General features: G+C 38.6%; 1 protein-coding gene across 1 annotated transcript in view; it reads right to left on the bottom strand.

The window, feature by feature from the left end:
• Positions 1 to 13,191, bottom strand: part of lrriq1 (leucine-rich repeats and IQ motif containing 1) — a 140,969-nt gene that overhangs the window by 108,245 nt on the left and 19,533 nt on the right. Inside the window, exons 7-11 of the mRNA XM_052030327.1 lie at positions 12,511 to 12,585; positions 10,100 to 11,344; positions 5,481 to 5,633; positions 4,205 to 4,355; positions 2,633 to 2,826 (exon numbers count right to left, since the gene is read on the bottom strand). Coding sequence (XP_051886287.1) covers positions 2,633 to 2,826; positions 4,205 to 4,355; positions 5,481 to 5,633; positions 10,100 to 11,344; positions 12,511 to 12,585 — 1,818 coding nt within the window. The remainder of the gene's footprint in view (positions 1 to 2,632; positions 2,827 to 4,204; positions 4,356 to 5,480; positions 5,634 to 10,099; positions 11,345 to 12,510; positions 12,586 to 13,191) is intronic.

Genomic DNA, 13,191 nt, shown 5'->3' with positions numbered 1-13,191 from the left:
TTGCATGGTAGCAGGGTTAGTTGTACATGTATGATGTCAGATTGTTGGTGGGGAGGTGAAAAAACTCTGTTCACAAAAAGTTGAAAGAATTTCTTAGAACCAGCTAGCCCACATCCTCTGCTTTAGTTGATTATTAAGCTTATCAAAAGCTAGAAATGTTTCTCAATGCTTTTAACATTAAAAAAAGCCCTCCAAATTATTTAAAAGCCATTAACATTAATTACAATTAAAAATTAAATCAAAACTAAAGAAGCACTTCAGAACTCTTAATTACAAACATTGAACTAAACTCAATTCATACAAAAGGATGCAAGTTAATTAAAATTGATCTTGGTCCCTTGCTGCAGCCCCTCTCAATTCAAATGAATGGAGATGGTATCCCTACTCATAAGGACTCATATACAGGAATCAGTATGCGAGGGCACATACATGGGGAACTGCCAGCATATCCCCGCAAAATCTTGGTCATTAACCCATTATTTAGTATCCATTACATCGGCTGCTGGCTTTTTAAACTAACTTTTTGGCAAGTTGTTGCAAGTGTAATTCAATAATGATGCAGGGGAAGAAACAGAGTACTGACATCTGAAAGAACAGGCCAATAACTGTGTAATGCCTAATGAAATCATACAAAGACCGAGAAGGAAGTAAGAATGGGTGGATTTATTGCCAAATTAGCTACATAAAGAAATAAAGGAAAAGGTTGAAAGACATAGAAGAAAAAATAGAAAGTAAAATTACTTTTTGAAATCACAAACAATGAAAACTTTTACGAGTTTCCACACTTGTGATAGCTGAACTTACAATGACAGAGAAGATGACTGAAAGGAATTAATACTTATTACATTTTTAAAAGGGCACTAAAAATGAAATGGAAAAGGCCCAATTTTTTGACCCGTTTAATTTATATCTATTGTGTTAATATAGCATCATCAATCTGTTCATTACATTTGAATAGTGAGGTAGGCAGCCTTATGCCATTTGTGAAACCAACAGTAGAGCAGCACAAAGCAACTTTTGTACTTCTGTTTAATGGCAGTTGTGCCATACTTGAACTTACTGTGCAATGAGAGCCATTTCCCCCGAATTATATTGACAGCAAATTATGTATCAATGTGCTAATTGAACAGGATTACATCAAATTCACTTCATAACAATTTACAGCATTCAACTGAATTACTTCTCAGTATAGTTTATGCATTTGTGCAGTGAAGGTTTCTTAAAAAAGGCAAGCGACAGCACATATTTCTGGCATACAACTCTGGCTGGGACTGAATGAAAACACACAATTAAGTGGAAAAAATGTCATTAGATGCATGCCTTGGAGGGGTTTCAAGGCAGCAGTCTCATCTCAGGAATCAGATGATGATAATATATATAATTTGAGCTTTGCTTTGGCAATTTATAGCAACACCCAGATCTTTTGATCACATTACTTATGGTCACTCCCAGCTATCCATCATGCATTCTCTGCAGTCACCTAGAAGGTGCCTAAGAAGAGTAGGGTGAGCTGCCTCAACGACTATCGCCCGGTAGGACTCACATCTACTGTGACGAAGTGCTTTGAGAGGTTGGTCATCGCTAGAATTAACTCCTGCCTGAGCAAGGACCTAGTCCCACTGCAATTTGCCTACCGCTACAATAGGTCTACAGCAGATGCAATCTTACTGACTCTCCACTCGGCTTTGGAGCACCTAGACAACAGCAACACATTTATCGATTACAGCTCAGCATTCAACATCATCATCCCCTCAGTACTAATCAACAAACTTCAAAACCTGGGCCTCTGTACTTCCCTCTGCCTCTCCTTATCGGGAGACCACAGTCAGTGCAGATCAGCAGTAATATCTCCTCTTCGCTGACAATCAACACAGGCGCATCTCAAGGATATGTGCTTAACCCACTGCTCTACTCTCTCTACACTCATAACTGTGTGTCTAGGCACAGCTCAAACGCCATCTATAAATTCGTCAATGACACCACTGTTGTTGGCAGAATCTCATATGGCAATGAGGATGCGTATAAGAGTGAGATAGATCGGCTGGTTGAGTAGTGTCGCAACAACAACCTCACACTCAACGTCAACAAGACCAAGAAATTGATTGTGGACTTCAGGAAGGGGAAGTCAGGAGAACACACACCAGTCTTCATTGAGGGGTCAGCGGTGGAAAGGGTGAGCAGCTTCAAGTTCCTGGACGTCAACATCTCAGAGGATCTATCTTGGGCCCAACACATTGATGCCATCGTCAAGAGGCGGTGCCTCAAGGCAGCTGCATCCATCATTAAGGACCCTCACCACCCAGGATATGTCCTCTTCACATTACTACCATTGGGGAGGAGGTACAGGAGCCTGAAGACCCACACTCAATGTTTCAGGAACAGCTTCTTCCCCTCCGCCATCAGATTTCTGAACAGTCCATGAACACTACCTCGTTATTCTGCGTTTGCACTATTTACTTATTTTTGTAATTTATAGTAATTTTTATGTCTTGCACTGTATTGCTGCCACAAAACAACAAATTTCACAACATATGTCAGAGATAATAAACCTGATTCTGATTCATTTTCAACCTTATTCTAAATTGCTTTATTTTCACTTGGTTAACAATCAACTGCACATTTATTACTTTACCTCAGAAAGGTTGTTGTTTTGTAACTTCAGGGTCTGAAGAAGTCCACAGTTATCAATACCTTCAATGCTGCTGAGATGGTTAAAGGAGCAATCAAGGTACAGAAGTGTCGGAGTTTCGCTTAAACCTTTGGTGCTTATCAACTGATTATGATCTACAACCAGCCTCTGGAGTTTCTTAAGAGATTCCAGACCACCTAGAAAATTACAAATAAAAAATAAATGAATCAATGTTCAAAATGCTGATTATTTCAATTCACATTCCACAACGATTTTCACCAGCACTTACTCTATGCTTTTGTATATAACACTTTCTAAGTTTTCACCATGTGGAGGTAGAAAAGGGTTTCTATTCCACTATTGTAAGTACAGTCCTCTTAAATGAACTCAAGATTCCTGAGTTGACATCTTGAGCAGCCCTATCTCAACATTATGTGATGAAGTTTGTGTAAACAGAGCAGCATTACATGGGTTTCCCTGCATTTGAAGAGAAACTTGCTTGCTCATATGATTTTCATACCGGATGCCAGTTTTCCCATATAGAAGACAGAGAGGCTGGAGGTTGGGGTGCAGGGCCTGGAGACAGCAGACTAGTCCAAACATCATCGAAAGAACTTCCAGTGATGTAATCATGCTGTTTCTGACAGACTGAGAAGCCTGAAGCCATATCGTGAACAGGTGGTGCACGGAGCTGTGACTGCAGTTCAGAGTAGGAAGAATTTGGTTTCTTCATTACTATAGCTACAATTATTCAACCCTATCAGTCTGGGGTGATTTCTTGACTGCAGGCCTGTGCTTCTAATTCTTGCCGCTCATATGTTCACAGTCAAATTGCTGTCATGGATTACTTTACACTCTACTCTCTAATGTTGAGGTTGGGTCACCTGGGACATCAGGGCCTCATACAATGCCAGGTCTGGCCGGTAGGTCAGAATTCAGGGCACTTAAGCCTCAGACAAGGTTAGGCATAAAAGAGAAGGCTGGGTAGTGAGTGCAGATTAGGTGGGCCAGGGCTGAGAGGGCAGATCAAATGGTGACTATAACCTTACTTGCATCTCACAAGACCTAGATGGGGCTCCTGGCATTTAGCAAACCAGGTGCACCTATCCACTGCTGCTGCTACTGTCTGGATTAACAGCGACCAATGTCATCCACCACTGCAAAGGCCAGGAGACATCATTACACCACTGAGCTCTATGATGGGCTTACTGGCAAAGCAAGGTCCTTGGGTGACTAGGACAGGTTAGTCAGGAAATTGGTTGATCGCTGCGGCTGGGCACTTCCATCCATCCAAACAACTTTGTTATCACTGGCAGTTGTGGGGATAATGGTCAGCAGGCATTCAGAAGATCAAAGCAATGGGAACAGAGATCCAACTCGATAAAACCTCACAAGCTCTGCCAACAACCTGTCCTTAGCTCTTGAGATACAATGTTGGCAACCCAACTCACCAAGGATAACATCCTGCGAAGACTATCAGAATAACTAATCCAGAAAATGCACTGGTAAAACAATTTGATCAAATGCAAACATACTACAAGTAAACCCAAACATTCACAGCCATGACTTGCCCACCTATCCGAGTGATGTTATTGTGTGATAATTCAAGGATGCGTAGGTTGGTGCATTTCTCCAGACCATGCACAGAGGTGATCTGATTATGACTGAGCAGAAGAACACAGAGATCTTCTAACTCAAGGCCATGGATACTCTTGATGTTATTTTCCTATGTAGATGAAAAAAAGATTTTAGATATCATTTAAAATTGTACATTCATGTTTGTCTAGATATCTCAATAAATATTTTATTTAAGTATTTTACAGTTATTGCTTTTTGCATTTTAGTTTGGGTGGGGTAGATGAAAGTCAATGTAGCATTAATTCACAGGAATTTTGGTGAAAATATGTGGTCTTTTTGCTCCTTAACAAATCAGGAATGGCTGTGTAGAGGATGTTCTGGAATTTGATGGTGTCTGCTCACTTGTGCCTCAAATAAGTCAGCAGCCTTTTGTTCTACCATCTGTTTTCAGCAAGGGGATTGTGCTACAATGAAACTTAAATATTAGAGCACCCCAGAGACTGGGAGCACCTAACTTTTTCCCCTTGATGTGCTTATCTTTAAATTGATAAATATTTGCTTTGTAAATATTTTCTCTATAGTCTTAAAAACCAGTGAGCTTACAGGCAGCATTTAATCAGCAGCAACATCATCTATAACTCCCACAGTGCATGATTTGATTCTGAAATCATTTGACTGAAATAAATGTGCTTCTCACAACATATTTGTTGTTATCTTGAGATGTCAAGTAACATACTACACATGTTCAAACAAGGAGGAAGCAGTTTATATCTGGACAGTCTTTTCTCTATAATTAAAAAAATAGCCTTGAGAAAAGTTTGCCATTGCCAAAATGGTGCAACAATTAACACGACCTGCCCCTTTAAGATCAAAATGTATACGCTAGAGGAATTTTTTTAAGAAACATCCCAAAGTAAATTAGAGGCTAATTAGTGAAGGATGCTCGCTTTGAATAAGATAAACCAAAGCTCTAATTTGGTCCCTTCCCAGATGAGAAAAGAATGGTCCAGTTGCTTGTAAGTGCAACCTTTTGTAAAAAAAAAACACAAATTAGAAGAAGAAACCAAAAAGCAACAGTTGTCTTTTATTGAAGTATTTTTAATGTAATATTTAATCCAACAAAAGAAAGAGTGACATGGGTGTCCCAGATTTTGTCAAATTTAACAAATGTACTTGAGTTTTTTATTAAACCGATGGGTACTTATGAGCATAAACAATACAATTACAGTGGTATAAGCCAATAGTTATTCAATAGCAAATGACTTTTTTTTACCTGTACATCAATGTACTTTAAACTTTTGCAATTGCTGACACCCTCTAATGTCTCTAGTCGACAGTTTCGGAGTATTAGTGACTTAAGTCTGGGACACTGTGAAAGTGTGGACAGGCTGCAGCCTGGCAAATCTTGAAGAGTGACTGTTGTAACCTATATTCAAGAAAATTGTTTTACTATATAGAAAAATATTTATCAGTAAATCTGCCCCGCAGATTGTTTCCAAAGTTTTCAGAAGGCTTAAGTATTTGTTTGTTCATATTAGTTACATCCAAAATGAAATTTAAGTCCTAAATCTCAGACTCAATTATATCAACTATCTATGTAATCATATTCAAACTGATACATTAACCTACTTCACAAATACAATTTGTCAAATGATAGATATAATGCCAGAATTATCATTAGTATGTTGAAGCTTTGTTATTTTCAAATAAAATACTGAACAAAGAAAGTCTTTAATGGGTTGAATCCTGTGGAATCTCACTGTGAAATACTCCACAGAGCATAAATTTACTGAAATAAATAACTGATCGCAAGTGATAAAACTCTTCAATTTCTTCAACACTAAATTTGAACAGCACACGCAAAAAAAAATAAAATGAAAATATCAAATCAACTTTTAAACAACATTCAGACCAAAGAAATTCATATATTTGAGGAAGGGATTGGCTTAAATGAACCAAGAGTTTTTAAAACCCATGAAATCAAATTCATGACAAATGCAGCATTTTATTATTAAAGCTTCAGTTAAGAAATATCAAATTATACTGATCCAATAATACATTATATTAGAAGGATGCAATTGCATTTTCTCCATCACGTCCTCCACTTTGATGCTGTACAGTTTGCGTACAAATTTGAAATGTGGGACATTACACAGCATTTAATTATTGTGGTTCTAATGAACCAGAATTTGCTGACAATTGAGTTTCAGGTGGATATCTTTATTAGTATATCAGCTCTTAGTTTCTGTATGCAAAGTACATTTGACTTAACATAAATCAACAGCTTAGAAACCATTGGCTTGTGGAAGCTACTGAATCCACCTTAACAAGCGGCGAGGACTTTCCTACTTGCATTGTGCTAGTGTAGATCACATAGAGGAAAAAAGGTTAGCCCAGAGATTCATCAAATAAAAGCAGCATCAAGATGTTGAAAATTACATCAAACAGAGTTCAACAATTTTGTGCATGTTTCTTGGTATCCTAGTGCCAGTTGCTGCCACCACTTACTCAATTCCGGACAAGATTTTTGAGTTCGCTAGTTGTCTTTCTGGCATCAAATTTGACCAAAGCAGATTAACAATCGTTCAATGCCCAAAAAAACATAATCAATGAAATTTTTAACTGCATTGATCTAAAAAAAGACTGTTGTTCATTCATAGAAGAACCAGCTTTTACTGAAACTAACAGCTCCAAATCATTATTGATAGAACAAATCACACTAAGCCTACATTCATGGCCAGACTGCTACACACCACTCTGGACACTCAAAACTTACTCTGCTTAGTTCTCATTCTGAAGTGACCTTCTTCTCTGCACCTTCAAATGCTTTACTCCCAATAAAACTGATTTTTAATGCCCATTTTCTAGACCCAATATTCCTCTGCAGGGTGATGAGTGTGTGACACCTCCAAGGAATCCATGAGGATCACATTACTGGAAGTATACAAGGGCTCAATACTCTGCACCTTTTTTGACACAGCCCTCTCAGGGAGCTATGTTTAATCACAACTGCTTGGATGAGCAAAGCCTACATAGGCTTTGTTTCCACAAGATAGGCCTCACTACCACCTGTAACCTCATAAAACTTCAAGTACACATTCACACAAATGCCTAAAGTAGAAAACAAAGTCACTCCCACTCTTGACCTCCGAAGCTTCAGTATCATTCCTGCCCACCTCTGTTGAGAGACATCAATAATCAGTTGCTAATCACTGCTGCATTAGGAAGATCAGTGATGATCTCTATTCCATAAGTCAAAACTTCAACTGCTTCTCCATCAACGCACAAAAGCAAACACACTGTCTACAGACATTTGCTGCCACTGCAAGTTTCTCAAAGTGCAGGCACTCATAGATTGTACTTACATCTTTGGAGACCTCTTACAATTTCCTCCTAGGCTGTGGCCTTGCAACTCTTTGACTCACTTCAAACAGAAGATATATTGGTGATGTGTCATCAGTCTTATAAGGTCCTCCTCAGTGAACCTGAGAGCACGGTCTCCCTGCCCTTAAGAATTAATGCTGCAGCTATCTGCAAGTAACTCTCACCCTACAGCAGCTGGAAGAATGCTGGAGGAGTTTTGTGTACAAACTTTGTTTCCTTTAAGGATTAGGCGATGAGCATGATTAAGTGCGTGCAGCAGCAAGAAATTTGATTAGGTCTTTTCAGTAATGCCTGCAGTTTCTAAAACATTTAGATGAGGGATCCCAGCAATGCTAATTTTTTAAAAACAGCATTGAGACACATGCAATGACATTTCAATACTGGAAAAAAAACAGCACAGATGCATTTTTAGGTTATATCCAGGACCAAGAGTGTGGCATCTGCAAATACTCGTCAGGTAAAAATTGGAGCCCAGCAACTGCTGAAGGCGGCCAGTGACTTGGGATCTGAGTGGAGAAGGAAGTCAAGTGATCAGGACCTGGGTAGTCATATGGCTGGGGTGGGGGGGGGGTGGTAAGAGAGAAGTGGGGTGGATGACAGATTTGAGCAAAGATCGTAAGCTAAAGCATTAGTCACATGGAAAGGAAGTTGGTGAGGTCCCAAAGAAGAACAACTACACAAGTTTCTTAAAAGGAAATCTGTCCAAGTCATGTTCTTAGTACCAGGCTGCAGACTACTTAGCAAGATACCCCCATGTTCAACCACGTAGCTGTATAACAAATACCACCTATTAAATCTTGCTTGGGTTGTGATTGGCCAACAATAAGTACACTTTCAAACAATATGGCCTATATTTTACCGGAATTACGTCCAGCACAGAAAACTATTCATCTGCATAACAGCAATTCATGACAGATTGAGTGTCTGGTCAAATTTATGCAATAGAGCAATTTGATCTGGAATCCCGAAAAGCATCAATTTTCCAATGGATCACATTGATAAAGGCAGAACAATGCTACCAAATTTTTAGGTGGCTCGCTTGATCAAAGTAATCCCCCACATGTAGATCCTTCTGCTGTTTCATTCTTTTTTTTAAGAGCCATGCCACAACTGAAGGGAATGGAGGTAGAAATATCAAGAATGATCTATACAGATTCTTAATCACCCTAGACTGAATTACGCTGATTGCAAAAGTATACTAGAATTGTTTATGTCATTATTGCAAATATAGCTGTCTTTGGTGATAAAATATAAGAAAAGGTAAGTTTTTATTGTGCCATTGGGAATAGGCTTTCCATCAACAAAGTTATGAAAAGAATAGAGGTATTGTATCTATGTGTTTCACGTCAATTGTTGAAATAAATTGGAGGAAAGTTAGCCAAAACTGAGGAGGGGACAAATTCCTCAGGGTTTGAACTTATATTTTAGTGTAGAATATCCTTCCACACTGCTGTCATATTTGAAAAGCTTGGTTACATAGCACGTCACTAACTGGCATGCTCCAGTAACCAGTATTTCAGAGTGAGCAACCAAGCCAACAGAAGCACAGCATGTAGAGAGTGCCCAGGCCAACTGAGAGCAATATTAACAAAGTGGTATGGTTGACATTTGGGGCAGGACTGAGAGTGAGCCTATGGCAATATCAGGACATGGCCTGAAGGAGCACCTGTGCTAACATGAGGATATTGCTGAGGAACACCTGAGCAAACATTAAGACAATGACTAGGGAGCACCCAGGCTAGCATTGGATTAACATCTCTTTTCAATTAACTGCCACTCGTCAAGTGCAGCACTCTACTGGTATGGATAAGCTGATTCCACTTACTAAACGATACAAAATCAATGCTTACATCGAACAACTGAGGCACAGAGATAAAGACAGCTTCAGGTTCAATTCTTAATCTGCACTGAGTTTGCCACTTTCAGCTAGGCATTCAGTACATGAGGACACTGGAGATTCAAGAATAGTCTCAACAGGTTTTGTTTTCTCCCTTCGTATTATTATTTCTCAGAAATTCCTGCAGGAAACTCACACATAAATGCATTGTTACAACAGCATGTGACAATTCAGGATTTGATGTGTTAATTATCAGTAGATGGTCTGTTAGAACATAGAACAGTACAACACAGGAACAGGCCCTTCAGCCCACAATATCTGTACCGAACATGAGGCCAAATTAAACTAAGTCTCTTCTGCCTGCACATGACCCCTATCCCTCCATTCCCTGTTCTGAGAGTGATTCCACATAAATTCACAACCTTAAGTTTTCACTGAATGAGCTCCGAAAAATCACTCCCATGCAGAGGCTAGATACATTAACATTAAAAGTAAGAAAACAGACAGAGCAAAATCAGAGGCTCATTTCACCAATAGTTCAGCTTTGAAACCACTTGTCATCCAAGTAGCATGCGGAAGATGAAACTCGGAAACTGAACACATGAATAAAAATATCTAAAATAACTCAACATTTTTAAAGTTAACCAACAAAAAAAAAATAAAATGCATACCTGCTGAAGTGAGGTCCAAACACCTGACTGCAGTATTGTTTCAGGATTCAGAGCAGGCAGTCTGCTGACAGGATTATTTCGGAGTTTCATCTGTTGCTTCACTTTTTTTCTCTTGTTTTCGCTGGAAATTTTGGACCAAGGAATGCATGTTTTCATCCAATTTAATCTCTTTTGCTCAATGTGATCAGGAAGAGCAAGCCCTCTGGTAAAGGTGTTCTGAAAGCCAATATCTATGTTTTCAATTACTTTGTAAGCATCAATCTGGGCTTCATTTTGTATCCTACCATCATTATTATTTAATACAGATCGACTGCCACCTGATAATTTGCCAGGGAATGTGTCTGCAACCGCACAAGGAATAACTTCTTGCCATATGTTGTTTTTGGGTACCGTGTCATTAGATTCAATGGCAAGTGTATTCTCTGCTTTACCTTCTACCATCTCTTCAGCTGGAAGTTTCTTTTCAACTTTTGCATCTGAAGCTCTTCTTACAGTACAATGACCTTCAATTTTACTGGGACTTATGAGAGAAGTGTCCTGTATATTAGGAGGCAAATATATATTTTCATTCGTATGAACATATAAATTATCTGGACTATTATCATTGTCTTTGAGTGTTTTATTTTCCTTCATGCTGGAATTAGTAGTAACTTCTTCACTACGCTGGAGCATAACTTTCTTCTCAGTTTTTCTCTCCATTTGTTCTATGCCTTCTTTGTTCTTTTTTTCTTCTAGCAACTTTTCTTCTGCTTCCTTTTGTTCTTCTTCCTTTTTCTTATTTTGTAGTTCTTTTTGTCTCTCCTCTTCCTGTAGTTTCTGTAGTTTTTCCACTTTCATTTGTCTCTCCTTTTCTAACCTTTGTCGCTCCTGTTCCTTTTTCTTTTCATATTCAGCACGTCTTTGTTTCCGTTCTTCCCTTTGCAGCCGTACAGATTCTTCCTGCTTTCTTCTTTCCTCCTCTTCAATGCGGTTTTGTTCTTCTAGTTTCTTTTTAATTTTCTCTTCAAAATCTTTTCTTTCTTGTGCCATCTTTAGCTGGAGGTCTTTTTTTCTCTTCCTTTCATTCCATTTCTCCTTCAATATTGGAGCATATTCTTTAAGTATTAAATATGTCCGAAATCTTGCCTGAATGGTTGTTGCTGCTCTGTAATGCAACTCTTCCACTCGTTTCCTCTCTTTTTCCTGCTGCTCTTCAAAGATTCTTCGCTCTTCATCCAGTTTAATTTGCATTGATCGTATTAGTGCCTAGGAATTCAAAACAACAAATAAATATTAGTGTTTGCAAAAATGTAACTTTATCCAATTGAAAAATGGGGTAGGTAACACAGGAAAGTGGAGTTGAGGTCAAAGACAATCAATGATTGAATGGCAAAAAAAGGCTCAAGGGGTCACATCACCTGCTCCTGCTCCTATTTCTTATGTTCCAATGCAGTACTAGATATCCAGTACAGAGATATATTAGAGAGGACAGAGTGGTTAAGAGAACTGCCCATGAGGGAGAACCGATTGTCATCGCTGTATATACGGAAACAGTTATCCTGATTTTGGCTGATGTTGTTGAGGAGCAAGATGTATAACAGATAATGGAGCAGAAAGAGTGGTCATTTCAGATGATTCTTAATCTATGAGGGGAGAAGCAAGAATGACCAAGACAAGGGCAGTTTCACCTAAATGAAAGATTAAAGAGAAACACAAGAGGAGAATGCTGCGGTTAGCCTTACCAAAGGCGCCAGGCAGGTCAACAATGATAAGGAAAGATGGTTTAACATCATCAAAAGATGTAATTTCAGACTTTGCTAAATGCCAGTTCAATGGTGTCACAGGGTAGAAACCTGTTTTGAGGGTTTCAGATATGGAGCTACAAGAAAAGTCGGGCGCAAATTTGGGAGGGGACAATAAATTCCACGAGGCTGAAGAGGAAAGATAGGTTAGTGATGGAGTGGTACCTTGCAAAGACAGAGGGACAGGAAGGCAATAGAGTTTGGGGAACAAAATAAGTTATGATGGAAATTGAAATCACCATGGATGGTTTCTGAAAAATTTGGTACACTTAACACTAGCACCCCCAGTTTATGGTAGTTTGTTTAATGGAAATTTGCCCTTACGGAATTCACAAATCACTACCAAAAATTTAAGATACAAAATAAAAAGTCACTCTGATGGAATTTATATGAAAAAATAAATTACTAAATAAACAAAATACAAAACAAACAACACATTTTGTCAAGGGTTCCCCTTATGGAAAAACCATGGTACATACAGTTTTCTAGGAACCCAACCCCCCGTAACGTGGGGCTGTAATGTAGCTTGTTGAGATTCTTCACTGCATTTAAATTGAAATCATGATACAAAAAACAAAATTAACTGTATTTGTTTCCTTCTTATTTACAAAGATTACGAACATTCCTCACCTCATGATGCTTCAACTCCTTTTCCAAAGCCTCCTGGTCTTGTCTGATTTTCTCTTCTAGCTTAGTCTGCTGTTGCTGCGTAATGTACACAAAATTGTAATGTATTACATGTTAGGCAGATGGTAGATTACATAACACAATTATGTAATATTACTATTGTACTTTTATAGTACTAAAGAAAAGGCTCTTGCAACGAACTTCAGCTGGAAATACCAAGAATATAAATGATTTTACATCCTCCTTAGATTACATCACAGAAGCCAAACTTCAGCCCATTTATTTCACTTCTTGGGATATCAAGGATGGATAAATGCAGCAAAATGACAAAACCTTCATCAGAATCATTTAAAAATAGCTTCATAGCTGCCCGTCCAAGGCCATCTCAGGTTGGGGCTTCAGCCCGTGGCCAATTCAATTCTTGGAGAAACACTGGGAGAATTTCCCCCCTCCAATGAATGAAGGGGAATTGATCTGAAATGTTAACACTATTTCTCCATTCCATTCTCCCAGTTTCTCTGACATGTCTTTTCTGATGACAAGATTTCACACAATGGTACCTTTGAGTTGCCTTGTTTTTTTTCTTAACCATGAGTTAACCTCTTTTCCTTAACCAGGAATTTACCGTCAAGCTCTATTTTTCACTCTTCTGCTCTAATCCTCTCTTTTTCAGCTAGTACAAGG

The sequence above is a fragment of the Pristis pectinata genome, chromosome 15 (assembly GCF_009764475.1).
Source record: "Pristis pectinata isolate sPriPec2 chromosome 15, sPriPec2.1.pri, whole genome shotgun sequence".
Classification (NCBI taxonomy): domain Eukaryota; kingdom Metazoa; phylum Chordata; class Chondrichthyes; order Rhinopristiformes; family Pristidae; genus Pristis; species Pristis pectinata.
Note: the sequence above shows the minus strand (reverse complement) of the source record. Positions and strands in the feature narration are given on the sequence as shown.